This window comes from Petaurus breviceps, unplaced genomic scaffold (assembly GCF_028583685.1).
Source record: "Petaurus breviceps papuanus isolate PSGF00001 unplaced genomic scaffold, PetGlider_PUasm1.0 90630, whole genome shotgun sequence".
Lineage (NCBI taxonomy): Eukaryota > Metazoa > Chordata > Mammalia > Diprotodontia > Petauridae > Petaurus > Petaurus breviceps.
This window is the reverse complement of record NW_027187291.1, coordinates 4,008,223-4,035,683: the sequence shown is the minus strand read 5'-3', so window position 1 is coordinate 4,035,683 and position 27,461 is coordinate 4,008,223. Positions and strand designations below refer to the sequence as shown.

The window sequence follows — 27,461 nt, the reverse complement described above, 5'->3', positions numbered from 1 at the left end:
AGGACAGTATAAAAAGGGGCCCAGGGCAGGCATTGTAGCAGACGGGAGTTTCTCCTTGGGGTCTGAGCAGGAGGTACCCAAGAATCTCAGGCCGCGCATGAGTGGACGGTAACCCCCCAACCCCAAGCCCCAAAGAGTCTACATGTCTAGGACCTAGACATGTTCAGCTTTGTGGATCCCCGGCTCCTGCTGCTCTTAGCAGTCACCGCCGTTCTCACCCATGGCCAAGACGAAGAAGACAGTAAGTTGGAAACTTGTTTTTTTTTTTTTTTTTTTGGGGGGGGGGGAAGCGGAATGCGTGTAAATGGAGCAGTTAATTTATCAGCACCCCATTAACTCACCTGCTGGGGATCCCCTACTTGAGTTGGATTGCTCATGGTGTACAAGAATACCAGGAGATGGTATTTCTAGGGGAGTTCTCATAGACGAGCGAGAGTTTGAGGCAGCAGGGGACAGGGTTTTTTAAGGGAAGGAGAGGAGCAGGTTGAAGAGAAAGCTCATAGTGAGTTAGGTGGGTGATAGGGCTCAAAGAAGACCCCTTGGACAACAGGACAAGTATTGTTGGGGCTTTTAGAAGGAGGAAAACTGGGGGACAAATGGGATCTGGGTGGTGGACGAGGATTACGGGAGTCAAAATGCAAAAGCCATCAGGAAGGAATTAAGGATGATTCATAAGAAAAACGTTTTTGCAGACTCGGCAGTCTAGACGCAGTTCCAAGCTCCTGGGATGCTTGGGGGCTGCTGCAAGAGGAGGGGTGAGGTGTACAAGGGGTGGGGGGCTGTGGGGGTAGGAGGAGGAGAAACTTGAGCGGGGCGGGGACAGGGTGGAGTTCCAGCGCCCTCTGCTGGCTCCCTGGGGGGAGTAGGTTACCGCGCCTCCCCTTGCGTTCAGAGTAGCGGCACATCACCGCGCTTCGCTCACTTCCCGGGAGGTGGGCGGGGGTGGGGTGGGAAAGGGGGAGCTTGGATAGGCTATCTGTGCAATCCCTCGGGCTCGCTGGGGGCCCGGGGAAATCGACCTCCCCTTTTCTCCTGCCTGTGTCCATTTCCTAGCGCTGCGTGCCACCTCGTGGTGAACAACATTGTTGCACGCGCGGGGGATGAGAAAGACTCCAATGGACTTTTTACGGAGTTTTCGATTTTTCTTATTGTTTGGTTCAAAGTCACTTAAGTCTTTAAAGACCCAGAAAGGGGTGACACAAAGAAGTGAGGGCAGGGCGCGGCCATCGGGGTCTTGCTTTGGGGGTGTCTGTGTATAATGAGAGAAAAGGATCAAAGGGGTGAGGGATAGACGTTAGGGCGTGCCTTTTTGTTTGGGGGAGACTCCCTCCCTTGCTCCCCACTTTCATTCATCCTCCTCCAGATCACTCCTCTTCCTCTCCTCCCACTATCTATTCTTTATTCCTTCCCTCTCCAACTGCCCCCTCTGGAGAATGTCTCCTCGTGACCCTCTTCCTTCTTCCCAACCCTACCCAAATCTCCCCCCTTCCACACTTGGGGCCTTTTACTGTTCCGTTCTCTCCCCCCTCTCCCCTCACCCCCAACTTTTATTTGACTTGGCCTCGCCCCAATGAACTAAGGTCGGAACTGGATGGAACAATTGGCCTAAAGCTTTGTTTAAATTCCTAAACTGGAAAGAGTTAGAATGTCTCTGGCCCTGCGCCTTTGCTGTCACTGAAACCCTGATGAGAAGCAGATGAGTCTTAAGGGTTGGGGCAGGGAGGAGATGAACAGATGCCGAGGATATAGGAAGTGATAAATCCAATGCTTCCCTGACTCTGGGGAAGATGGAGGAAAACTAGCTGGTTGTAGGACCCCTCTGGAGTACTGGGTGGAAAGGTGCCTGGGTTCCCCTTTTCTCTCCCCACCCCCATCCTCTATTAACCCACCCCTTCCATCTTTGCCCCCCAGTTCCAGAAGGCACCTGTGTACAGAATAGCATAAAGTACGACAACGGAGAAGTATGGAAACCTGAGACCTGCCAAATCTGTGTCTGCGACAATGGAAGCATCATGTGTGACGAAATAATCTGTGAAGACTTTTCAAACTGTCCCAATGTCCAGTACAAGGATGATGAATGCTGCCCCTCCTGCCTTGGTGCTGATGCTGGTATGACCTTCCTCGCACTCCGTCCCACCAATCAAGGCCCACTTTCCCTTCTCACTATCTTTCAGGACTCGTCATGAAATGGACCTGCTTCTCTTCTCTCTCTCTTCCTCCCTGCTCCCTCCTCCATCCCACCCCACTCTCATTCAGTCTTCCCTGACCACTAGAGTTCTTGGTCTTTATGGGACTTGAGGTAGGGTTCTAGTCCACCCCTACCCCTCTGCTGGCAGAGTCACCTTCTGATTCTCTCTCTCTTCCTCCCGATAGCTTCACCATCCTCTCCCGGAGAAACAGGAGCCGAGGTAAAGAAGAATCTTTGGTTTTTTGCCTCACTCAAGCATATCCTCCTCTGTTGCCCACCCACTTGTCTAAACCTTGTTCCTTCTTTTTTTTCTCCAATTTCTCAGGGTCCCAAAGGAGATACTGGACCCCGAGGAGAAAGGGTAAGTTTTCGAATCTTCTTTGGGAAGTTTGGCTGTGGGCAGTGAATATGGGGCCTGCTTTGTGGCCCACATGTTGGCATTTGCTTTCTTTCCCTGGCAGGGACTCCCAGGCCCACCTGGAAGAGATGGAATCCCAGGACAGCCTGGTCTCCCCGGCCCCCCTGGTCCCCCTGGTCCCCCTGGCCTTGGAGGAGTAAGTATACAATCAGGTCACTATTGAAAGGATTTTTTTTCCCCTTCCACCGATTGACCTGACCCTTTTCCTCTCTCTCTGTTTTTTTCCCCTAGAACTTTGCTCCTCAAATGTCTTATGGCTATGATGAGAAATCAGGTGGCGGCATATCTGTGCCTGGACCTATGGTAAGCTCACTGGGGCAAAAGGAGGCCAGGAAAGTCATCAATCAGGAAACATTTATTAATGCCTACTATATGCCAGACACTGTGCTGATCACTGGGGATACAAAAAGAAGCAAATAAGTTTGGAAACCTTGGGAAGGAGTAGGGGTCAGAAAGGCAATCATCTCCAGATTTGTTTGATCTTGTTAGGAGATGAAGACCCTTTTTGGGATTTCAAGGATGGCTAAAGGCAACAGAGAACCCATGAGAAATGAATGATAAAAGGTATTCTATGACTTGCGTTTCCCTTTTGAGTTGTCTTCATTGTTTCTCTCTTCTCTCCTTAGGGTCCCTCTGGTCCTCGTGGTCTCCCTGGTCCCCCTGGCTCACCAGTAAGTATATGTGGTCTTTCAGTCACTTGAAGATCTTCAATCTGTGTCTCTTTTGGGATGTGATAGGGAAAGGGTAGGGGAGAGGTGTTCAGAATTATTTCTAGGGCATTCCGATGTTGTCAGGGGCCCTATGCCTCCTGCTTCTAACAGGTGAGAAACCTGAAGTAGGATGATGGTGATAACAATGGTGATACTAATTAGCCTGAAGAAGATTGTGTGAATTAGCACAAAGTGGGCAATTAACAAATGGGTGCTGAGTTTAAATGATGGTGCTGAATGAAGAGGATGGTGGTGGCAGTGCTGACAATGGCAGAGGTGAGAGTCATACGGTGAGAACATGTCCTTCTCATACTTCCCCAATCTCTTCCTCTTCCAGGGTCCCCAAGGTTTCCAAGGCCCCCCTGGTGAACCTGGCGAGCCTGGAGCTTCAGTAAGTGGTCCTACCAACTCCATCTTACTATCCCTCTCCTTCCTCCCTTCATCCATTATTCAACAAGAGTTTCATTCACATACATATCTCCCTCCCTCCCCAGCCCCCCAAACTCCCACATACACATCTTTTCTAAATGAAGGGTATCTTCATCTTAATAATAATTAATATTTATATAGTGCTTTATGCTTGGCAAAGCTCTTTACCTATTTTATCTCATTTGATTCTCACAACAGACCTGTGAGGTAGACTGTATAGTGACTCCCATTTTATGGATGGGGAAACTGAGCCTGAGAGAGGTTAAGTGACTTGCCCAGGACCACACAGGTAGTAAGTGTCTGAGGCAAAATTTGAACTCAGCCCTTCCACACTCCACATTCAGGTGCCTCTCTATTGTGCCACCTACTGTCTCTTCTTGCAAACTTTCTCCTCTTCCCCTCAGATATACTCTTGAGGAAGCGTTTACCCACAGGTAAACTACTTAGCCCCCCCCCATGTTGTTCTCACTTATACCAGGATGACCCTAACCTTCTTTGTGTGTCTTTAGGGTCCCATGGGTCCCCGAGGACCTGCAGGTCCCCCTGGCAAGAACGGAGATGATGTAAGTAGCCCCTGAGATACATACCACCCTTTCTCCCTCCTCTTGCCCACTACAGAGAAGCCTGTATTCCCTTTAACTTTAATTCCACACCTCTCCCCAAAGGGAGATTGTGTTGAGTGAGAGGCATTCAAGATGGAAGATGAACTCCTTCCTGTTGCACACCTCCTTTGGGGTCACCTGGGAATCTACCTTGTCTTTAATCCTGGGATAATTTTCACCTTCAGTATTTCAAGCATAGACTGCTTCTTCTTTCTTGAACAAAAGGTCCCTAGACCATACCAAGAAGCTTATAACTAAGCCAGAGAAAATGGCTTGGCCAGGCTTACTACCTCAGAGCAATTCAAATTTGTACCCAAGCCTATGAGACTGGGATATTAACTACTTAATGACTGATGGAAATGTTTCTAATAAAGGAAGCATTCAAGGATTTAATTTGCTCATAAAACCAAATGAAATCATATTCATTAAAGACTGACCCTTAGGCCTTAATAACTCCAAGAGAATATGGGATCACCCTAAGCTTCCTCTGATCGACTAGTCCAGTCCAGTTACTAACTGGTGAGCAATAGTTTGGCATGACAGCAGGAGACTGGACAAATTGACCCTTAACAGAAGATCCACTTGACAATTTCCTTTCTTCCTTTCAGGGTGAAGCTGGCAAACCTGGTCGTCCCGGTGAACGTGGTCCTCCTGGTCCTCAGGTGAGAGGCATCTTGGGAGAGAAGAGCCTAGAACTCAGGCTTCTGAGCCTTCCAGTATTGCTTACTTAGCTGTGCCAGTATAATCCTGGAAGCTCCCCTTACTGATCACCATGAGGCCTACATATACTGCCTATTGCTGTGGCTTTGAGATTTTAGTAACTCATGTATCAAGAAAGGTGATTCAGCTTAGGATGGAATTGGATGTGAAAACAATTGTCTTCATCTGTCTGTCTCTGTTCAAGTGATGTGCTCACTGAGGGGCCTACACCTTTGACCTAATGGGGCACCCTTTTATTGTCTTCTGCCTTTATTTCTCATCATCCTTCTATTCCTTCTCTCCAGGGTGCTCGAGGTCTGCCCGGAACTGCTGGTCTCCCTGGCATGAAGGGACACCGTGTAAGTCTTCTTTTGTTCATTTCAGGCTAAAAAAAGTCTCAAATTAACCTAGTACCAGCCTTCAAGATGCCAAAGGGCTCTGGTTTGAAGAATTTAGTAAAGGGTCTTCAGAAGGCAAGAGGAATTTAGGTTAAGCATCTAAAAAATCTTGCTTTGGGTAGCTCTGATCTTGGAAAGTATTGCTGAGTGAAGAAGTAGAACCATCCCTAAAAACATAAATGAGAGAAAAGAAGAATCAGGTACCCTTATGGATGGAATGGTTGACAGTCGATTCAGTCTAGAGTCAGCGGGTATACGTAGTGACTATTTCATAGACAAGTTTCATTCTTACTGGCTGGTATTCTCATTCCAGCTGAAAATGGATGTTGTCCTGAATGGAGGCCCCTTTTCCCACCTTGGATCTTACTTTGGTGTCTCTTTTTCTATTCTTTCAGGGTTTCAGTGGTTTGGATGGTGCCAAGGGAGACAGTGGTCCTGCTGGTCCTAAGGTAAGAGATCACCTTTTAGGAGTGAACACCAACTTCTCTTCATCTCTCCCCTTCCTTGACAAAAAAATCTCATTCTTATCTCTCTGCTTCCTAGGGTGAACCTGGCAGCCCTGGTGAAAATGGAGCTCCTGGACAAATGGTAGGTGTTCATCTCCTTGAAGATCAGGGGAGACAGAGGGGCCCCCAAGATGATGGTAGAAGGGCTTCAGGAAGTAGTTTCTTGGGGGAAAAGAGAGGTCTCCCCAGTAGGCTTCTTGGAGACACCTTTGGCACTCTGGGTGTATGTAAAATGCATAGTTAGGGGTGTCTGGAGAGGTGATGGGAATAGAGAAAACTGTACCCCCTCTTCACTCTATCTCACTCTGCTTTTCTTGGTTTTCCTCAGGGCCCTCGTGGTCTTCCTGGTGAGAGAGGCCGACCTGGACCCCCTGGCCCAGCTGTAAGTATCACATGACTCAGACATTCTGTATGCCCTTTGGGCACTGCAGTAACTCTTGGTTGGTCTGAGCAGTCTGTGAGCATTAAATGTGAGCATAACTGATGTTTCTCCCTTTCTCTTCTCTTTAGGGTGCTCGTGGTAATGATGGTGCAACTGGTGCTGCTGGACCCCCAGTAAGTATGCCCAACATTCCTTGTGGTGCCATATAGATTGGGAAAAGGGGGGCTTCTTGAGTCATTGGGTAAATGAAGATCACTTGGGACAGGATTTGGGAGACATAGAGGCTCCTTGTCTCTGGGCCTCTTTAGACACCTTCCCACTCTGACTGGGAGGATCTGAGGCTTTTCCTTTCTTTCCAGTAAGGTCTCCCCTTCTTTTACAGGGTCCCACTGGTCCTGCTGGTCCCCCTGGTTTCCCTGGTGCTGTTGGTGCTAAGGTGAGAATCCATCCATCTTGTCCACTTCCTTTGACCTTCTCCTAGACACAAGGGTTACTTAAACAGATAGATCCCCTTCCCATACCAAACCTAACTGGGCTGCTGAGAGTTGAGAAAGTAGTCTGGAGCTAAATTGGCCAAGGGCCCTGCTTCTCTTGGGTCAACACACAGTCCCCCAATTGAGAATGATCTTTCCCCACTTTGACCCTCCCACCACCTGGTGCTCTCTGAAGAGAGCAAAAACCACAGGAAAATAGAAGTCCATGCTTTAGGAATTAAAAGCCTAAACATCCCCTGGAAAGTTGTCCCATAGTTTCAGATTTGTGCTTGATGCCCAATCAGATCAAGGCCTTGATTTCCAAGTCATTTCTGATCCTAATTACTGACTCTTGACCCTGGATTTACCTGAACATAGATTCCTGATACAGAGCCTCATTCACAGGAAACAAGAAGAATTCCTCCTCTACTCCCATCTCTCTGAAAGTCTAGGAACCAGAGTAGCTTTTCTCCTTCCCTCCCTTGTCTTTCCTCCCTATAAGAGTGAGCATTGGGTGAAAGTGATAGGAAGGAGGGTGAGGATGCAGGGGGCTGGCCCTGGGCATCTGGCTCATGGCTCTTTTCCTGGTCCAGGGTGAAGCTGGTCCCCAAGGAGCCCGTGGTTCTGAAGGTCCCCAGGGTGTCCGTGGAGAGCCTGGTCCCCCTGGCCCTGCTGGTGCCGCTGGCCCCTCTGTAAGTAGCTACCTACTTTTGTGCTCTTTTTATTTATTTATTTATTTTTTTAAGCAACTGGGGCTAAGTAACTTGCTCAAGGTTACATGGCCAGTTATTTCTGGGTGTGGTGCTAAGTATCAGAGCCCAGATTCGATCCCAGGTCATCCCGACTCTGGGACCGGTGCTCTTACTCGCTGTGCTACCTGGCCACCCCCCTTTGTGCTCTTTGACCTCTGGCCAGTTTCAAAGTTTGTGTTCATCACTCATTCATTCTTTCTCTTCTCTTTTTGCTTTAGGGTAACCCTGGTGCTGATGGACAACCTGGTGCCAAAGGTGCCAATGTAAGTATATTGCAGTCCCATTTGTTCCTTTTGCACTATCCTGTGATGCCCTAGGATGGAGTGTGACCTTCTAGGCTCAGGGGACTGAGCCTTCTCCTTTGTCTCCCATAGGGTGCTCCTGGAATTGCTGGTGCTCCTGGCTTCCCTGGTGCCCGTGGTCCTTCCGGACCTCAGGGTCCCAGTGGTGCTCCTGGTCCCAAGGGTAACAGTGTAAGTACCCATCTGTCCTCTGCCACTTTTCTCCTAATAACTGTCTTTAGAGCTGGGTGGCATTTGGTCCAGTCTATTTCCTGATTACCCAGCTGTGCCTGGGTCCACATCTCCAAAAGATGGGGTCAACTTTGACTTTGGGCTTGGGATGAGTTGTCCTTTCTCTCCTATTTCCTTCTATCCTTAGCTCAACCTTTTCTCTTTTCTTTCTTCCGTTTAGGGTGAACCCGGTGCTCCTGGTAACAAAGGCGACCCTGGTGCCAAAGGAGAACCTGTAAGTATTCTTCTCTCTTCTACTTCACTGCATGTGTGCACACACACTCATCCATTCATACATACATATATGGTATAGTGGATAGGCTGGTGGACATGAAGCCAAGATTCAAATCTCCCCTCTGACACTAACTGTGGAACCCTAGCAGGTCACTTCATTTCTCTAAGTCTCAGTTTTCCCATCTGTAAAATGTGCATGATAACACTTACAGCACTTGCCTCCTAGGGTTAGGGTTAGGCTCCAATGAGGTAATGGATATGGAGCATTCTGCAAACGTTAAAGCAGTTTGTAAGCATCATTTATCATTAGATGTACCAATGTGCATATGAGATACATTCTCACTCAGACCTAACAGGTGAGGGAGGTGTCCTCTGGGGAGAGTTTTGTGCTAGTCTTTGAGGAAGATAAGGAGATGTGGTCTTAATGCTCAGAGAATCCCCCTCTGACAGAGGAGACATAGTGTTTATCCTCAAGTAGCTTCTAGAGAGAGATAGAGATAGAGACAGAGAGAGTCAGAGATAGAGAGAGGGAGAAAGAGAGATGGGAGTAGGGGGGTGGGGTGGGGGCAAGGATTTTTGCCTTAAGGAAACTCCCAGTCTAATAAGGAAGATGAGAAACGCCCAGAACAAACACTTGGAATCAGAGAAAAGGGCATGTTTTTCAGCTGAAAAGTTCTATCTATCCCCAAACTTAGGGCTTGGAACTGAGCATTCACAAGTAACTTCCCCCACCTTCCACTCCTCCTCTAGGGCCCTGTTGGTGTTCAAGGACCCCCTGGCCCTGCAGGTGAGGAAGGCAAGAGAGGATCCCGTGGCGAGCCTGGACCTACTGGTCTGCCCGGCCCAGCTGGCGAACGAGTAAGTGGCTGCTTCCTCTCTCCTTTTCTCTGCTTTTTTCCCAATTTCAGCCAGCTCCTGGTGTCTTGCCTACTGGGCATTCTGCATAATTCTCAGGCCCTTTGTGACATCCTTTAATCTCATGGGTACTCTCACCCATCAGCCCTGGCATGATGTCTCCTTTTGAGTGGGTAAAGACCTTCCCTGGAATGGAAGGTCTTTATTTTACCTATTATTATTACCTTCTGTGCTCCTGCTTTCTTCATCACTAGCTCTAACTCATTGTGTTCTCTCCCTCTGTAGGGTGGTCCTGGAAGCCGTGGTTTCCCTGGTGCTGATGGTGTTGCTGGTCCTAAGGTGATTTCCTTCTAATTGTTTCTGTGGCAGGCACAATAATAACAATATCCTGGTTTGGAGTCGGGGGGGTGGGGGAGTGGCAAGGAGGGATTGACTGCCATTAGTTTGCTATTCCTTTCCTCTTATGTCCAATCAAAACTTAATCAAATCAGCAAACACATATTAGGCCTTTACTAAGGCATTGAATCACTACATAGGCATTGAATCGGGTGCTCAAAGCATCTTTCTTAGGGTGAGATACCTCCCAATGGCTCCCTATAAGGGATAGGCCTGGCATAAAAAAGGAGTATGCATCTCCTTGCAGGCAGCCTTCTTGACCTCAGTGAAATACCTTTATGTTCCCATTCTCTTGCATATAACCAGCTTTTTCTGGTGGTGGATAGCAGGCTCTGATGCCCCCACTCAGAGCAAGGTAAGAGAGCCGCTAATTCTGGGACCTTGACTTTTCTCTGTTCCTTGTTAGGGTGCTCCTGGTGAACGTGGTGCTCCCGGCCCCGCTGGCCCCAAAGGATCTCCTGGTGAAGCTGGTCGCCCCGGTGAGGCTGGTCTGCCTGGTGCCAAGGTGAGATGTCAGTGGAGGGACCCAGGATGACCTCTCTCTAGGATGGGGTGTCACTGAGTGAAGAGGGAGAAGGACTTTCTAGAGAACACTGCATGGCATGGCAAAAATAATTCTGGAGGAGCGCCATTCTGATGTGCATTTTGAGTTCAACTCAACTTGGCAGTCAGTCTCCCAGTCTTGCTATCCTTCCAATCATCCTTGTGACTGTTTTCCTTCCTTACCTGTCATTCTTCTTCTGCCTATCCATGCCAACTCTGTCTTCCTCCCTCAGAAGAGACAAGTACAATGAACATGGGGGTGGGGGTAGAAATCTGCAGAATAGGAGCTACCTTCTCTCCTGTCTCACTGTTGTCTGCTTTCCTTCCTAGGGTCTGACTGGAAGCCCTGGTAGCCCTGGTCCTGATGGCAAAACTGGTCCTCCTGTAAGTACTGCTCTCCTCTGCCTTGGCCCTGCATGCCCTTCCATCCTTGCCTCTGGTCCTCTGCCCTCAACTCTGTTTCCTTGTTGTCTATCCTCAGGGCCCTGCTGGCCAAGATGGTCGCCCCGGACCTCCAGGCCCCCCTGGTGCCCGTGGTCAAGCTGGTGTAATGGGATTCCCTGGACCCAAGGGTGCTGCTGTAAGTATCCCCCCTTCTGATCCTCCCTTCTCTTCCCACCCTCCAGTCAGGGGCAGGGAAAGCAGTATGTTCTGAGGGATTTACTGTGCCAATTTGGACATGACACTTTCCCTTTCTGTGCCTTGGTTTCCCCATCTGTAAAATAATCTCCAAGATCCAATACAGCTCTTACATTCTGTAAGTACCTAATGATTTCCCATAGCTCTAATAAATAAATGGGGATGAAGCATAAGCAGGCTCTCTACCATGTACTCTAAGGATCTCCCATGCCTGTCCTCAAGGAACTTGCATTCTGGATGCCTACATAGAGGATTTTGGCAGAAAGGGGTGCTTTATGGTTAAAAGATCTGGGATCTGAGGGCGGAGGAAGTTATGCTTAGGAGAGAGGAAGAGGAAGGAGAAATAAAGGGCAAAGAGGGAGAGAAAGGGAAGGGAAGAAGGAGAGAAAAGATGAGAAGGAAAAAAGGAGGTTGCAGGAATGAAGGGCAGGAGATGATGACAAGATCCCTGAACTGGATGGAAAAAAGAAGTACTGAGGCCTGGGCCTTATCCTTGACCCACTTGGAAAAAAATCACTTCCTCTTTTTGTACCTCAATCTCCTTTTCCATTTTTGTAACAAGGAGAAAATCCTCTCTGCCCCTCTATTTTGGCAGGGTTTCTGAGAGATTTTAAGTGAGATAGAATGAAAGTCCTCTTAAAGTTAATTCATAATGGGATTCTCTGGCCCTCAGTTTATTTCTCTGTAGGAAGGAAGGGAGCAAGCAGGAATTTATCAAGCACCTATTATGTGCAAGGCATTGGGCTAAGCACTTCACAGCTAGTAAAATGTCTGAGGCTGCATTTGAAGTCCGGTTTTCCTGACTCCAGGGGCCCCCCACTTTATCCATTACTTAGCTGCCTCTACAGTTGCGGTTTGATGGAGGGATAGAAGTCATAGGATCATAGATTTGGAGCTGGAAGATACCTCAGAGGTCATCTAGTCTAGCCCCCTTCACTTTACAGAGAAGGAAACTGAGGCCCAGAGAGGTTAAAAAATTTGCCTGATAGTAAATGGGAGAAGTGAGGTTCACACCCAGCCTCTGGCTCCCACGACCTTTGAGTTTTCTTCCACCTCTAAATCCTAGGTTAAGAAGAATGCTTGGGAAGGTTATGGTGATAATGAAATTAACCCCTTATTCCTAAGTTTGGTTGAATTTGGGAGATGGAGGGAGAACCATGGTAAAGCTGAGACATCCAATTTCCTTAAGCACTTCCTGGGTCTTGTTCCTAGAACCCTTAGTATTTGAAATAAGTGGGGGAAGGGTGGGGGGGAGAACAATAGCATTTAAATTGTCCCTTGACAAGAGCTAGAAGCTGTTGGAAAGTATATGATTTCTCTGGGAAACCAAGTGGAATAATTTAATTGCAAAACCAAATTCAGTAATATTTTCAGTCATTGCCTGTGGTATCAAGTGCCATTAAAAAAACGACCACAAATCTGTCAAAGAACAATCCCTAAGGCAAAAGCATCAATGATCTGGAAAATGTCATGGGCCTGGGGAGCCCTGAGGAGGTCACCTCCCTCTGGGCCCCTTGGGGAAGTTTCTGACCTCTGTTAGCCTAACACTAACCCAAGTTTTTCTTTCCCTAGGGAGAACCTGGCAAGGCTGGAGAGAGAGGTGTTCCTGGACCCCCTGGTGCTGTGGTAAGTGTTTTATGAATTCCCTTTCCCTCTCAGTGCCAGTTCCCTTCCTATGACCCTCATCTGAGTGCTACTTTCCTTCCCCCTCCCCTGCCCAAGTGGGAGAGATCAGGCCTTCAGCATCAGTAACCATGGCAACAGAGGCTGGGCTCTGAGCCTTCTGCAATAACTGCTGCATATGGTTTGGGGGAAGAGCTATGGAAGCTCCTGGCTTCGTTCAGATCAGTCCCTTTCCTTCACTCCCGTCCTAAATCTAAGCTAATCTAAGTTTCCGCCGTTGATCCTCTAATTCCCCACTCTGTTCTCTCTCTCCAGGGCGCTGCTGGAAAAGATGGAGAAGCTGGTGCTCAGGGTCCCCCCGGCCCTGCTGTGAGTGTCCTCTCCTGGGGAGGGCTGGCTTGGGAGGGGGGCCCAGGTGCAGATTGTGGAGGCAGGCCCCCTGCCTCTTTCCTGTTGACACCACCTGACCCCTGTCTTCTTCTTGTCTTTTCTGAACACAGGGTCCCGCTGGTGAGAGAGGTGAACAGGGTCCTGCTGGCTCCCCTGGATTCCAGGTGAAGAAGATTGGGGATTGGGGAAGGAATGTGGGGAGTGTTCTCTTCTGGATTCTCAACTCTCTCTTGCCCTTTCTCCATAGGGTCTCCCTGGCCCTGCTGGTCCTCCTGGTGAAGCAGGCAAACCTGGTGAACAGGTAAGTGAATGCCTGGCAGCTTCTCAAAGGAAAGGGGACTGATCAAGAATGTCTTGTCCTCTGCCCCCTCCCTCTTGAGGTAGCACAAGGCTAGTGGCATCTCTGCATTGGACAGTTTGGGAGGGGACAGGGGCTAGCTAGCTTCACTTTCTTAACTGGTTTGTAAGAATTCTCACTTCCTTTCCCTCCCTCTGCTTTCTTTCACAACGACTTCTGCATTCTAGCATTGGGAGTCTGATCTTTTCGTCTCGTCTCCCCCCCATCCCCCACCCCTTACTCCATTGCTGGGTCAGATGAGTCCTGGCCACACCTCTCAGGAATGTCCAGGAAGCAAGACATAAGGGTTTGGGGATGGAGCTGCAGGGGAAGGAAGCCATGTGCTGGTGCTGGGCTGACTGAGTTTCCGTTGTAATTACCAATCACACATTCAGACAAAGACAAGAAACAGGGAATTAACTGCAAACCAGAATGTAAATCTGTAATCTGGAGTAAAGGGGAGAAATAGCTTGTGTCCCTCCAGTCTAGTACAGTGCCTGCCTGACATAAAGGGAGTCCCTGAAAATGAATTGAGCAAGTAAAAGAAAGAATGGATAAATGAATGAGTAAATGAATTTATGACCATGGATCCCTAATACTCTTACCTTTTTCTTACCCTCTTCTCTTCTCTTGCCCTGATTCTGACTTTTTTTCTTCTCTGCCCCCCAATAGGGTGTTCCTGGAGATGCTGGTGCCCCTGGCCCCTCTGGCGCAAGAGTAAGTAGACCCTTTTTCTCAGCCTGATCTGGTTCTCCATCTTTTGAGGTGACCTTTTCCGTGGCACCATTACTTATCCTGTCTCTTTCTTTCTAGGGTGAGAGAGGTTTCCCTGGAGAACGTGGTGTCCAAGGTCCTCCTGGCCCTCAGGGTCCCCGTGGTGCCAATGGTGCTCCTGGAAATGATGGTGCTAAGGTAAGAAATAGGACAGAGACGAGGGAATCAGTGTTTGGGGTGAAAAGCTCAACCTACCCTCCAGGGAAGGGACGGGGTCTTTCTTTTAGCCCCAAGTCTGATAGATGGCAAATAAATGGCTGTGGAGCATCTGTGTTAAGCTTGAGATCCTGCCCTTAAGTTCATCATTAGCCAGTGATGTCATGTGACCCAATGGAGGGGCTATAAACAGTATCTTGTGTTCTCCAATGTGTAACTAACCCTGTTTCTCTTGGTTGGCATATAGGGTGATGCTGGTGCTCCTGGTGCTCCTGGTGGCCAAGGGCCCCCTGGTCTGCAGGGAATGCCCGGTGAACGTGGTGCAGCTGGTCTTCCAGGTGCCAAGGGTGACAGAGTGAGTGCATCCCCTGCCCAATTCCACCCCTACTCACCTTCCAAGCTCTTTCATTAGCTTCTGGATGTATATCATTGGAATACTGACTTGGGATATTGATTGGGATTACAACCTGATCTTTTCCTTCTGCTTACTCTGCTGGGCTTCCTGAACCTCTCTCTTTCCCTAATTTTATTTCTCATCAAATCCCCCATCCCTATTCTGCTCTCTGTACCCAGAGTCCTCTCTGCTGCTGAGAGGCCTTGAATTCTCTCTCTAGACCACTAAGGAGATGAGAGTGACTAGCCCAGGGTCACAGAGCTAGTGTATGGGGACTTGAATACTGTGTCTTCCTGGTTTCACTACAAGCTCCCTACTGTTGAGGAGAGAGGGTCTCAAGTCTTCTCCCTATGTCACTTAGCAGATAAGAGGCTGAGAAATCCTCTGGGATGTGTCCTATGATGGGGCACCCCCTAATCTGGAAAGTTTAAAGGTTAGATCCAGAGTTTTTCCTGGGTCTGAATGATTGTTTCAATTTCATAGAGTTGGAATTTCTTCTTACAGAGAAGAAAATACTCTCCAAGTTGCTCTGAAGAGCCTTCAGCTCCTTAGTTTCATCAGTCTACTTCCTTAATTCCTTTCCCTAAAACAGTCTATTGTCTTTTTCCTGTTTTATGGGGATGGGCGAAGTGCAGAGATAGGGATGGGGAGTCTCTCTCTGGTGTCTTGTCTCCAGGCTTAGTTTGTCTCCATTATGAATGCTCTCTTTTCAGCATCCACGCACATGCCTCCTATAAGAATGTTCCCAGGCACCACTTTGGCCCTGGAACCAGCACCCTATCTTGACTGAAACAATTTTCTTGTCTTTTCTGTCTCTAGGGTGATGCTGGCCCCAAAGGTGCTGATGGTGCTCCTGGCAAAGATGGTGTCCGTGGTCTGACTGGTCCCATTGGTCCCCCTGGCCCTGCTGGTCCTTCTGGTGATAAGGTAAAAATGGCCATTCCCCTTTCCAACTTCTCTGTGAAATAGATTGTGGTAGCTGGGGCATTCTTGTGCCCCACACAATTCTACTGCTCTCCTTCCTCTTAGAGTAGGAAAAAATAAGGATGGGACCTTTGATTTCCGTGATATAGGGAATTCTTGGATGAGTAAACTCCCTTTCCCAATACAGGTTGGGGCTAAATTAAGTAGCGAACTGAATATGTAAGTAATTGGCCCAGGGTCAGGTCCCATAGCCAGTATGTGTCAGAAGTGGAAGTTGAACCCCCATCTCCGTGGACCCAAGGCTGGTTCTCTTTACAGGGTATAACAATACCTCACAGCATAATATGAAGATGAATTTTTCTCTTGTATGGGGGTATTGGACCCCAGAAATCATTGGATTTTTGAGTTGCTAAGGATGGTAGACACCATCTCACCCCATGCCCACATTTTACTGATGAGGAAAGCAAAATTTAGAGAGCCTAATCGATTTACACTAAGGTTACTGAGGTGTAAGTGTCAGAATTGGGATTTGAACCTTCTGACCCTAGCTCCAGAGCTTTTAACTACTCTGCTATCTTGGTGGGTGAAGGCATTCTAATCACTGGGCACCACATGATGGTAATGACCTTGCATAAGGGGGAAGGAGTGGTTAATAACAGAGAATGGGATTTCTTGAGCTGTGGGTGGGGGGAGAAGCAGAGCTAAGCTGCTATTGGTCAGGAAGAAGGAAGACTGTGGAATTAGAATCCTATAAAAGCCAGAGGGCAGGAGAGAAAAGAAGTCAGATCTGACAAGTAGGTGGGTGAAGAGAATTAGACGTGTGCAGGGAAATACAGAAGCCACAGTGGTCCCATCACCTGGGGTCCTGCTGAAGGACATATGGGTGTAGGGTTGGTTATACCAGCCTAAAGTAAACAGAATATATCCATCTAGAGTACCTCCTTGCTCTCCTTTTGCTGCCTGTTCCTTACCTCCTTTTTGCCTTTCAGGGTGAATCTGGTCCCAGCGGCCCTGTTGGTCCCACTGGCGCTCGTGGTGCCCCTGTAAGTACTTTTTCCTATTATCTGGGAGATTCCTTCCCCTCCCCATTCTCTTACAGCCCATTGATTCCTGACCCTTCACTTTATGCCTTCATTCCCTACCTCCTCACTCCCCATGTCTCTCCAGGGACTCTCCTCTCTAAGACTCTCATTTCTCCCCCACTACATTGTCCCCTCTTACCCTGCATCTCTCAATTCTCATTTGTAAGCATCTCTCTCTCTCATTTTCCTCTTCCATTGTCTTGGGTCCTCTCTATTCAGGGTTTCTTTTCTGACTATTTCTCTATCCTTCCTTCTATTTTAGGGAGAACGTGGTGAGCCTGGCCCCCCTGGTCCTGCTGGCTTTGCTGGTCCTCCTGTAAGTACCAAGCCCCTGTCTCACTTCCCATTTACCCCAGTGGGACCCATGCATCTCAGAGCTTAAGCCTGGAACAAAAAATGGAACCTGCCTCCCCCCCCCCAAAAAAAAATGAAAAAGGATCAGGAATGATGGGACACAGAGACTTCTATTTCTTGTTGGGAGTGGGTGTTGCTGGTCCTAAGGATCCCTGTAATAGGAGCATGTGTGAAGTCTAATTGGGGGAGGGGTTGCCACTCACAAGCCCCATCTCCTTCTGAAGCCCCATGTTCACAGAACTCTGCTCCTCTATTCACTTCTCTTTGTCCCCCTCTTCCAGGGTGCTGATGGCCAACCTGGTGCTAAAGGTGAACCTGGTGATGCTGGTGCTAAAGGTGATGCTGGTCCCCCTGGCCCTGCTGGACCTACTGGTGCCCCTGGCCCTGCTGTGAGTATTTCATCCTTGGTGACCCTTCCCATGAGTTCTCTGCACAGCTGATCTCTACAATTGTGACATCTTCTTTTTCCTCTCCTCCAGGGTAATGTTGGTGCTCCTGGACCTAAAGGTGCCCGTGGCAGTGCTGGCCCTCCTGTAAGTGGGTAGTACCACCCACCACTCAGGTCCACCTCTGGTCCCTGCTAGGGTCACACTCAACCACAGAAATCTCACCCTGGAGCCAGTCCAAGCCTAGATACAGAACCCTGAAACTCTGAGAATTGGGACCAATAAGGACAGTTGGCAGAGTGACCCTCCCTCCCTCTTAAGCAAATTGCCCCCTTCCCCTCCAAGGATATTATAGAGGAAAGAACACTGTCCTAGGTATTAGGAAACCTGGATTAGAGTTGAGGCTATTTTATTTGATCTCCCTCATCTATAAAATGAAGAGAATATTTTTTCCTACCTCCATGCCAGTATTCTTGTGAGGGAGGCATCTTATAAATCTTAAAGAGTTATTAAAATGAGAGTTATAATTATTATTAACTATTCTCCTTATCTAGCTCTTAGGGTTCCCTCTATCCTAAGGCAGGGAGTGAGTCTAGGGTATATCCACAGAGGGGGCCTGTCTTCTACCCCGCCTTCCTTCCCCCTCCCACTACTGCCCAGCTGGACTACTCTTCATATCTCTGATGCCTCCTTTTAATTTTGCCTTGTAGGGTGCTACTGGTTTCCCTGGTGCTGCTGGAAGAGTTGGTCCCCCTGGCCCCTCTGTAAGTACCCACTGGAAGAATTCAGTGAAGGGAGTCCTGATCAATGCTGTTGGGAGGAGTCTAAAATGAGGTGGTTGAAGGTAGTTGATCTTAGGAATCAGGATGCAGAATAAGTGAGTGGGGAGGAGGGTGGGACAGAGACTCATAGCATGCAGCTGTGTCCCCCTTGCACTAGCCCTTGGTGGCACAGTCACTGCCTCTCCCCCAGTGTTCCAGTCATGGTGAGGGTGTAGCTGGGCCTCAGCAGAAAGCCTCAGAGCTGAAGCCCCAGACATTTTCTTTCTGACCACTTTTCCTGCCACCTAGGGTAACACTGGACCCCCTGGACCTCCTGGCCCCGCTGGCAAAGAAGGCGGCAAAGGCCCCCGCGGTGAGACTGGCCCTATTGGACGTCCTGGTGAAGTTGGACCTCCTGGTCCCCCTGGCCCAAGTGGAGAGAAGGGATCTCCTGGTGCTGATGGCCCTGCTGTAAGTCCTGAGCTCCCTGGTCTCTCCCAGTAGCTCCTAGAGACCTCCCAGGGATAGAATGACCTCTTCTGGAGCCAATATCCTTGGCTAGTCTTGGGCCTGTTGACTAAAGGCTTGTGATGACCCCTAGGTGGTATCTGCTCAGGAATCCCATAAAAAAAATGATCATAGGGAATTGTATACAGTGCTTTCTCCCCTCCTTTTTTTTTTTTTTCAAAGCAACCGGGGTTAAGTAACTTGCTCAAGGTTACACAGCCAGTTATTTCTGGGTGTGGTGCTGAGTGTGAGCCCAGATTTGATCCCCAGGTTATCCCGACACTGGAGCCGGTGCTCTTACTTGCTGAGCCACCTGGCCACCCCTGAGCAATTGGGGTTAAGTAACTTGCTCAAGGTTACACGACCAGGTGTTTCTGGGTGGGTGCTAAGTGTCTGAGCCCGGGATTCGATCCCCAGGTTATCCCGACACTGGAGCCGGTGCTCTTACTCGCTGTGCTACCTGGCCGCCCTGCTTTCTCCCCTCTTAAGCAGAGGTTTGACCCATGATTTCTATTAAATAAACTGATGTGTGTAAAGTGCTTTGCTAACTTTAAATGCACTACATAAATATCAGCTTAATATTCCTATCATTATTTTCCCTATCCCATCCCCTCCCAAATTAGGGAACCTTTTCAGCCTTCTCTCAACCTCACCTGTCATCCCAAAGAAGAACATTATTGCCAGCAAGCTTGCAGAGGTCAGGCCCCCTCATGGCCTTCTGCTGGACAGTGTTCTGGGGAAGAAGTTGGCATCAGTCACCCCCATTCCCACCCAGTGAGACTCAGGAGATCTGTATTGTGAATGACTCCAAGTCCAGTTCCCTCCCTATACTCCTCCCTCCCTCCACCTGTCCCTTCTCACTCTTTCCTTTGCCCCCTTCAGGGTGCTCCTGGCACTCCTGGACCTCAAGGTATTGCTGGACAGCGTGGTGTGGTGGGTCTTCCTGGACAGAGAGGAGAAAGAGGTTTCCCTGGTCTTCCTGGTCCCTCTGTGAGTATCCCCTGCTTTTCTCTCTGGGGAATCTCAATAAGATGAGAGATTTGAGAGAAAGAAGACAGTGGTGGGAACAGGAGAGATGCAGAAAGAGGACCAGGTAAAATGCTTTGAGGAGAGTGGGTGGGAAGGAAGACAGACTCTCTGGGAGAAGAGCTCTTCTACTCATCCCTTCTCTGACCTGGCTCTTCTCTGTATTTAGGGTGAACCCGGAAAACAAGGTCCTTCTGGAGTAAGTGGAGAACGTGGTCCCCCTGGCCCTGCTGGCCCCCCTGGATTGGCTGGACCCCCTGGTGAATCTGGACGTGAGGTGAGGGAGAAAGCTCTTCATGGCAGAACTCCCAGCATCCCCAGCGCTGGCTGCTGGCCTGCATTAGCCCTGCTTCTGTGCTTCTCTGGCCTGAGCTGATGGTATTTCTCTCTCCCTTTTCAGGGTGCTCCTGGTGCTGAAGGCTCCCCTGGTCGTGATGGCGCTCCAGGCCCCAAGGTGAGCAGAAACCCCCTGACAAATCTGTTTCTCTTGCATGCTTTTCAGCAGCACTGACCCTGTCCTTGACTCCTCTCCCTTTTCCTGTTCTTTCCCTTTAGGGTGACCGTGGTGAGACTGGTCCTGCTGGCCCCCCTGGTGCTCCTGGTGCCCCCGGTGCTCCTGGCCCTGTGGGTCCTGCTGGAAAGGCTGGAGATCGTGGTGAGACTGTAAGTGATTCATCTGCAGCACTTGCTGAAATTAGGGCAAGCTCTTGGGAGCTAATCAGGGGACTTTACATTGACTTTACTCATTTGAAATGGAAATGGGGTGGAGAGGTCAAAGGGGGCAGACTCTGGGAAGGAAGATGGGTTTGTGGGAGAGTCATTTCCCTATAATAAGCTCAATAGACTTATGGCTCCCTGAATTTCCCAGAAAAATAGAAGCCACACTGGAGGGAGAGAGAACAGCGTTCTCTTCTGGCCAGCTTCTCTCAGAGCTGAGACTTGTCCCTAAAAATCATTCCCCTTGCAAGTAGAGCACAGGAGACATGAGGGGAGGGATTTCCTCAAGATCAAAGATGTCAGGAAAGAGGTGGATAGAGTGGCAAGGAGGGTGATCAGGGGGCGGGTAGGTGGTGCAGTGAATAGAGTACCAGCCCTGGAGTGAGGAGGACCTGAGTTCAAATCCAGCCTCAGACACTTAACACAAAAACTAGCCGTGTGACCTTGGGCAAGTCGCTTAACCCCAATTACTCTCCAAAAAGTTTAAAAAAAAAAGGAGGGTGAACAGAAACCAAGGGCAGTGCCAGTGGGAGAGTGTCTGGGATCAGAGAGTGAAATGGAAAGGCCAGAAGTCAGGGGAGGAGGGTGTATTAATGTGGAGTAGAATAGAATGGAAATGGGGTTCACAGCTCCCGGGGAGAACAGGCTGTATAAACTTGGGGACCCCTGAGGCAGGCTGATTCCACAGGATCTCATTGGCTCTCTTTCTCTCTCCATCCCTTTTAGGGTCCCTCTGGTCCTGCTGGTCCCATTGGTCCCACTGGTGCCCGTGGCCCTGCTGTGAGTCTTTCGTCCTAATCCCCTCAAATGCCACTGTAAATAATAACCCTTGCCCATCTGGGTGCTAGAGAGCCCTTCACTTGTTTAAATGTCATTTCTCTCCTGTTTTAGGGACCCCAAGGCCCCCGAGGTGACAAGGGTGAGACTGGCGAACAGGGTGACAGAGGCATAAAAGGTCACAGAGGCTTCTCTGGTCTCCAGGGTCCTCCTGGTCCTCCCGTGAGTATCTCTTTTTCTGCTCCCTTCCCTTTCTGTGGCCCTCTCCCACCATCTTCCCTTGCTATGTTGTCTAAATGTAAACATTCCTCAGTTTCATAGCCTGGAACAATTCATTAGCCTTCCTGGATTGGTATTGTGGACAGGAATTAGATGTACTGTTTTGTGATTAGAAAAATATAGGGAAGGGGAAATTACTCTATCAATCAGTAGATATTTATTAAGCACCAACTGTATATCAGGTACTGTGCTGAGTTCTGGGGATACCTCAGGGAGCTCTAACAGGGCAAGACAACATGGATGAAGAAGGCTTAGGGGAGTGGGAATGTCTCAGACTGGAGAGACCTTTGGCCCAGATTTCCAGTTCCCTAGGCCTGAGAACAGGGTTGGGTCACTCCTGGTATCCAGCCTCCCTCCCCCTTCTCTCATCAACACCACTTAATCCAGACTGAGTTCTGACTCATCTTTGTCTCCTTCAAGGGCTCTCCTGGTGAACAAGGTCCTTCTGGAGCTTCTGGTCCTGCTGGACCCCGAGTAAGTAACTTCTTTCTTTTCTTCCTAGTGTTAATCCCCTGTCCCTCCCAGGTGCTCCCTGAGGTCTTACATTGCCCACCAGGAGACCTGGGGTATCTGAGCAATGGGGTTACAGTAGGGGTGTGTGAGGGACAGAGCAGATTCCAGTGTTGATTCCCAAGACCAGTCGCACTTGGGATTCAGTGTCCCTCCCCCATCCCTTCCTCTTGTTTCTTGGCCCTGCTAAAATGGAACAGTGACTCATCTTGGCATGTATGCTGGTGAGAGAGAAAGATAGAGAAAGATCAGACCCGGTTGTCTGATATTTCTCAGTGGGGGTTGTGTTGTGAGAACTGAGTTTATCTTTGGTCTTAGAGTTGGATTATTTGACTTGGATTGCATTATCTTGGTACAGAGTTTGTTGTTTATTCTGAGGTTGTGTGGTTAGGTTAGGTCTGGCCTAGAGTTGGGTTGCCAAGCCTTAGATAATATCAATCTAACCCACTATTTCTTATGTCCTCTCTCAGGGTCCCCCTGGCTCTTCTGGTGCTGCTGGAAAAGATGGACTCAATGGTCTTCCCGGCCCCATTGGTCCCCCTGGTCCCCGTGGTCGTACTGGAGATGCTGGTCCTGCTGTATGTACCTCTGTCTCCTTAGCTCACCCCCCCACCCCCCACGCTCCAGGCTTATCTGGTGCTCGAAGCCCAAGATCCCAGGCCTTCACCAACCATTGCTTTTCTCTTCTTCTCTGCATAGGGTCCCCCTGGACCTCCTGGACCTCCTGGTCCTCCTGGTCCCCCCAGCGGTGGCTTTGACTTCAGCTTCCTGCCCCAGCCACCCCAGGAGAAGGCTCACGACTCTGGCCGCTATTACAGAGCTGATGATGCTAATGTCCGTGACCGTGACCTTGAGGTAGACACCACCCTCAAGAGCCTGACTCAGCAGATTGAGAACATCCGAAGCCCCGAGGGTACTCGCAAGAACCCTGCCCGTACCTGCAGAGACCTCAGGATGTGCCACTCAGACTGGAAGAGCGGTGAGGGCCTTCCCCAATCCTCCTTGGGGGTCTCCTACTCCTTCTGTGTCTGCCTTCCTAACAACTCCCTCCCCCTTGCTGCCCAACCCACTCCCATGACAGAGGACTTCACTGAGACTAGGGGCCAAGCAGTTTCTTCTCCTTCCTTTGCTCCTTGGTACCACTCCCAACATGGTACCCAACACAAGACCCCTATCTCCCTGCTTGTCTCTATTCCTTTTCTGTCCTATTTCAGGAGAGTACTGGATTGATCCCAACCAAGGCTGCAGCCTGGATGCCATCAAGGTATTCTGCAACATGGAAACTGGAGAAACCTGTGTGTACCCCACCCAACCCAGTGTGGCCCAGAAGAACTGGTACATTAACAAGAACCCCAAGGAGAAGAAGCATGTCTGGTTTGGCGAGAGCATGACTGATGGATTCCAGGTAAGGCACAGGGAAGGGGAGAAGGTGCATTGATCTAGACCAAAGAAGGAAAGGGTCTAAGGGTAGATAGTAACACTCCCCAAGATGGGGATGAGGCCTTAAGGAGTGTTGAACAGTGTCAAGATGGGGGAGACTGGGGGAGATGAGGAAACAATAAGGGCTAGAAATGGATATAGATGGGAAAGGTAGGTAAGGTCGGAGGTGGACTATACCAATATCCCCTAGAATGGAGGCCAAGAGGCCTGGGTTCTAGTTGAAGCACTATCATAAATGGACTGTGTGGCCTTGGCAAGTCCCCTTTTTGGTCCTGTTTCTTCCTCTTTAAGGTGAAGGGCTTGGACACTAGACGATCTTCCAGCTCTCTCACACAGTATCTGGTCCTATGATTCTGGGGTTTGACATTCAGAGGATAGGTTAAGGGGGGGACAGGGAGACTGCAGAGAATTAAGAGGGCAGGGGAGAGAGGCTAGACTTCATCTTCTCCTTTCCACTACAGTTCGAGTATGGTGGTGAGGGCTCCGACCCTGCTGACGTGGCTATTCAGATGACCTTCCTTCGCCTGATGTCCACTGAGGCCACCCAGAACATCACCTATCACTGCAAGAACAGCGTGGCTTACATGGACCAGCAGACTGGCAACCTTAAGAAGGCCCTGCTTCTCCAAGGCTCCAACGAAATCGAGATCCGGGCTGAAGGCAACAGCCGATTCACCTATGCAGTCACTGAGGACGGCTGCACGGTGAGTCTCTCTCCCTTCCCTCTCTACTGCTATAGCAAACTACATCTGGAGGTTGTGATGGAGGCCTTGAGTTGGTATTCTTTGCTGAGTGCTCTTGGACAAGTCTGCAGCCTCTCTGGGCTTTGTTTATAGCCCAGGCCTCTAGGCAAATGGATTGAAATTGGGACTTGATCTGTGAATTTCAATGGTATTGGGAACTCCCTCCACCTATACAGCCCTACGGAGATTTGCCTAGAGCACCGACAGGCTGTAACTTATCCAGGGGTACCAGTTAGGATGTGTTAGAAGCAGGACCGGAATCCGGGTCTCTCTGTCTTTGAGACCAGCTATCTAGTAAATCCTATCTCCCCTCCCTCCAAGTAGACTGTCCATGCATCCACCTGCCCAGAGTCTATAAGTCACAGAAATAAGTCAGAAGTAGGCTTTTTAGATGGTACATGTGGTCAATTGTGCAGGCCCCTGAGATCTGGGATTTTGAAGAGACTTACTGACCATATCCCCTTACCCCACCCTACTACTCCATATAGCTTCACTGGGTCACTCTTACAGGACAACAACTGATTCCTTTTGCCCCTCTTCCCTTTCTTAAAGAGTCATACTGGAAACTGGGGCAAGACAGTCATCGAATACAAGACCACCAAAACCTCCCGCCTGCCCATCATCGATGTGGCCCCCATGGACGTTGGTGCTCCCAACCAGGAATTTGGCTTCGACATTGGTCCCGTCTGCTTCCTGTAAACTCTCCCCATTCCCAATCGGCTCCCTCCCACCCATCTTCCTTCCCTCTGACCCCAGAAGAAAACAAAAACAGCCCAACAGACCAAAAAAAAAGCCAAAAAAAGGAGAAAATTTCACATGGACTTTGGAAATTTTTTTTCCTTTCCGTTCATCTCTCAAAACTTAGTTTTCACCTCTGACAAACCAAATCTGACCCCAAAAAATCAAAGGTAAATCAAAAGCATTAAATCTTACAAAAAAAAGAATAAATAAATAACTTTTTAAAAAAAGGAAACTTGGTCCACTTGCTTGAAGACCGATGTGGGGGTAAGTCTTTTTGAGCCCACTGGGCTTACAAATGCCCCAGCTTTTGCCATTCTGTTCCCTTCTCCACCTTTTCCCCTTGGGGACTTCTCCCCCACAGCCTCCCTTCAATGCAAGTGTCCCCCACGTCCCAGGAAATGCTGGGGCAAGCCGTGGCCTTCCTGGCAGCAAGAGAACAGATGCTCCAACATCCAAGTGTCTTCGGCCTTATCCCACCCTCTCTCCATTCCAGCCTCCTACTCCCCTAACCCTCCCCTCCAAGGAGGGGATGGGGATGTGGGGTTCCCAGACTCAGCTCCTCTGCTGGTCTCTTTTCTTAATACCACTGCAAAGGAAGATGTACTATCTGAATGCAAGCCTCTGTACTGCACCCCTCTTTTTGAGAGGGGGAGTGTGTGTGAGGGACCCCACCTGAGGGGGACTTATTGGACCTGGAGCTCTCCTATGAAATTTCTCCCCCCTGCCAAGTTTAGAGGAGAATTGGAAAGGGGTAGGGGTGGAGGGACGGTAAAGTGGAACCAACTGATTTGGGAGTCCCCATCCCCAACCCCTCCAGGCACCTTCCAAACCTGCCTCTCACATGCAGGCAATGGGGCTGGGTCTGAGAAATTGTTTATTCCATGTATATTTCTGTTGTTGAAAGACTACCTCGTACTTGTCTTTTTTCATTCCAGCCAGGGCAACGTTGTGGGGGCTTGGAATGGGGGACCTAGGGTGGAGAGAGGATACTTCTCCTCCTTCTGGGGCTCCCCCTACTTTAATCAAAGGTGCTAAGTTTGCGTTTCCTTTCCTCCTAGACGTGCTGGGGATAGGAAAACCAGTCAAGAATAGACAGCCAACTGGTTTTCCAAAATGGGGGTGGGGGTAGGGGATTGGGGATCACTGGTGCTATAGAAATTGAGACCTCCCCCCCACATGCCAAAGAGTGTTCCCTTTCTGTTTTATGGTCTTTTTTTTTCCAAGCTTTTTTTTTCCATTTGTTTGTTCTTGGCTTATGGGGACTCGTGAATTTTCTAAAGGTGCTATTTAAAAAGGGAATAAAAGAAGCAGGCTTGAGATCTGCACCAAAGCTGACTTTTCATCCTGTCTTCACCAGCAGGTGGATTCAACTTTCCTTTGAACATTTTTTTTCCCCTCATGCTTTCTCCATCTTGCTCTTCTGCCCCCTTTTCATGCCTTCCACTCACCTCCCTCTTCTCAACCTACCGCCCTCCCCTCTTGCTCTGAAACCTTCTATCTTTCCCTCCTGCCTTTCCAAACCCTTTAATTCTGTGGCCCTCCTCTCCCCCTCCCCTATGCCTCTCTTGCCATCTCCTCTCTTTGGGTTTCAAAGCACAACTTTTCTAGCCAATAGGCAGTTTTCCCCCTAGGGAGTGTGAGGAACCAAAGGATTCTGTACCTATTTTGTGTATGTATAATAATTTGAGATGTTTTTAATTATGTTGACTGCTGGAATAAAGCATGTGAAAATGACCCGAACACATCTGTAGTGGCCTGATGTTTTCTCTCTCTGGGATAGGGGGAGGTTCACAGGATGATCTGGAGGGATTGGGAGGCTTTTCTCTATTCTCTTCCTTTTCTTCTTCCATCCCACTCATCTTCTTCCTCCAGAAAACCTTTTTATCTTACCCCTACTCAAACTTTCTTTTCCTCTGGCTCACTCTCCTTTCAACTTTCCCTTCCTCTGCCTCCAAAATTCCTCCTCCTTCTCTTTCTGCCTCCTCCTCCTCCTCTTCCTTTGGGCTTTCTTCTGTCCCAACCACTTGCCTCCCAGGTCTCCCTTCTCTCTTTCCTGAGCTAACAAAACTCTTCATCTCTTTTCCATTTGTTCCTGAGGACAGGGGATTGTGGATATTGGGAGACAAATGATATTGGGATTTAATGAAGAACAAGGGGACTACCTGAAGAGGGGTAAGGGAGGAAGTAGTTTGGTTTAGGTGAGGTAGGTCAGTAATAGGGAGAAGCTCTCCTGGAACCTGGGGGAAGTGGGATTGGAAGGGATAGCAGGCTACTTTCTCATCTTCAGGAGCCCAAGGGTCAATGCTGGAGTCAGGGAGGAAAGTGGGAAGCAGAAATTCTCTCCCAAGAAAAGAAACAGCAATAGAATAGAATAATTCTAGCCAAAAATCATTGAGCCTGTCCACTCTTTTCTTTCTCTTTGTTTGGCTCCCTCTCTGTTTCTCTGTGACTGAGACTATAGGTCAACAGTCTTCATTACTGAGCATACCTTTTAGCTGATATGAGGAGATACAAAGGAAATAGATGATTCAGTCTGTGTGTGATGAGGAGAGACCCAATTCCTGCCCTGAGAGAATTCCCAGTCTGATAAGAGAGACTCAGTCTCTGCTCTCAGGGAGCTGCCAATATAAGAAAGAAGAAATAGTCCCTTCCCTCAGAAAAGACACAGTTCTAGGAAAGGGAAGGGTCATTCATTTCCAAGATCTTGAGATTACTTACAAAACTAAAGAATGAGATAAAAGACACTTGTGTTATTAGCAATCATAAAATACAGAGAAAATAGCCTAGAATTCCAGACTCATTGG

The 27,461-nt window shown here is 49.0% G+C and overlaps 1 protein-coding gene and 1 long non-coding RNA gene across 3 annotated transcripts; one reads left to right on the top strand and one right to left on the bottom strand.

Moving 5' to 3' along the window:
• On the top strand, positions 1-26,397 carry COL1A1 (collagen type I alpha 1 chain). 2 transcript variants are annotated; one of them, XM_069064408.1, is made up of 51 exons: positions 1-241; positions 1,912-2,109; positions 2,374-2,408; positions 2,514-2,549; positions 2,650-2,742; positions 2,838-2,909; positions 3,233-3,277; positions 3,654-3,707; positions 4,255-4,308; positions 4,956-5,009; positions 5,352-5,405; positions 5,840-5,893; positions 5,988-6,032; positions 6,279-6,332; positions 6,461-6,505; positions 6,715-6,768; positions 7,399-7,497; positions 7,776-7,820; positions 7,932-8,030; positions 8,251-8,304; positions 9,054-9,161; positions 9,444-9,497; positions 9,961-10,059; positions 10,428-10,481; positions 10,579-10,677; positions 12,309-12,362; positions 12,675-12,728; positions 12,860-12,913; positions 12,997-13,050; positions 13,759-13,803; positions 13,900-13,998; positions 14,264-14,371; positions 15,230-15,337; positions 16,324-16,377; positions 16,679-16,732; positions 17,052-17,159; positions 17,250-17,303; positions 17,867-17,920; positions 18,227-18,388; positions 19,307-19,414; positions 19,620-19,727; positions 19,851-19,904; positions 20,006-20,113; positions 20,894-20,947; positions 21,059-21,166; positions 21,644-21,697; positions 22,204-22,311; positions 22,433-22,712; positions 22,948-23,138; positions 23,635-23,877; positions 24,469-26,397. In XM_069064408.1, exons 1-51 carry the CDS (start codon positions 160-162, stop codon positions 24,613-24,615), a joined length of 4,365 nt encoding a protein of 1,454 aa, XP_068920509.1. In that variant the 5' UTR covers positions 1-159; the 3' UTR covers positions 24,616-26,397. The 2 variants fall into 2 exon arrangements, with proteins under 2 accessions (XP_068920509.1, XP_068920510.1); XM_069064409.1 differs by lacking the exons at positions 10,579-10,677; positions 12,309-12,362; positions 12,675-12,728; ... (6 more) ...; positions 16,324-16,377; positions 16,679-16,732 and having other exon boundaries at positions 2-241.
• On the bottom strand, positions 25,732-27,430 carry LOC138143182 (uncharacterized). Its single transcript, XR_011163635.1, has 2 exons — positions 26,218-27,430; positions 25,732-26,094 (listed from the first exon to the last, which is right to left on the bottom strand). It is a non-coding gene; the product is annotated as an uncharacterized lncRNA (long non-coding RNA).
• Between the last annotated feature and the right edge of the window lie 31 nt (positions 27,431-27,461).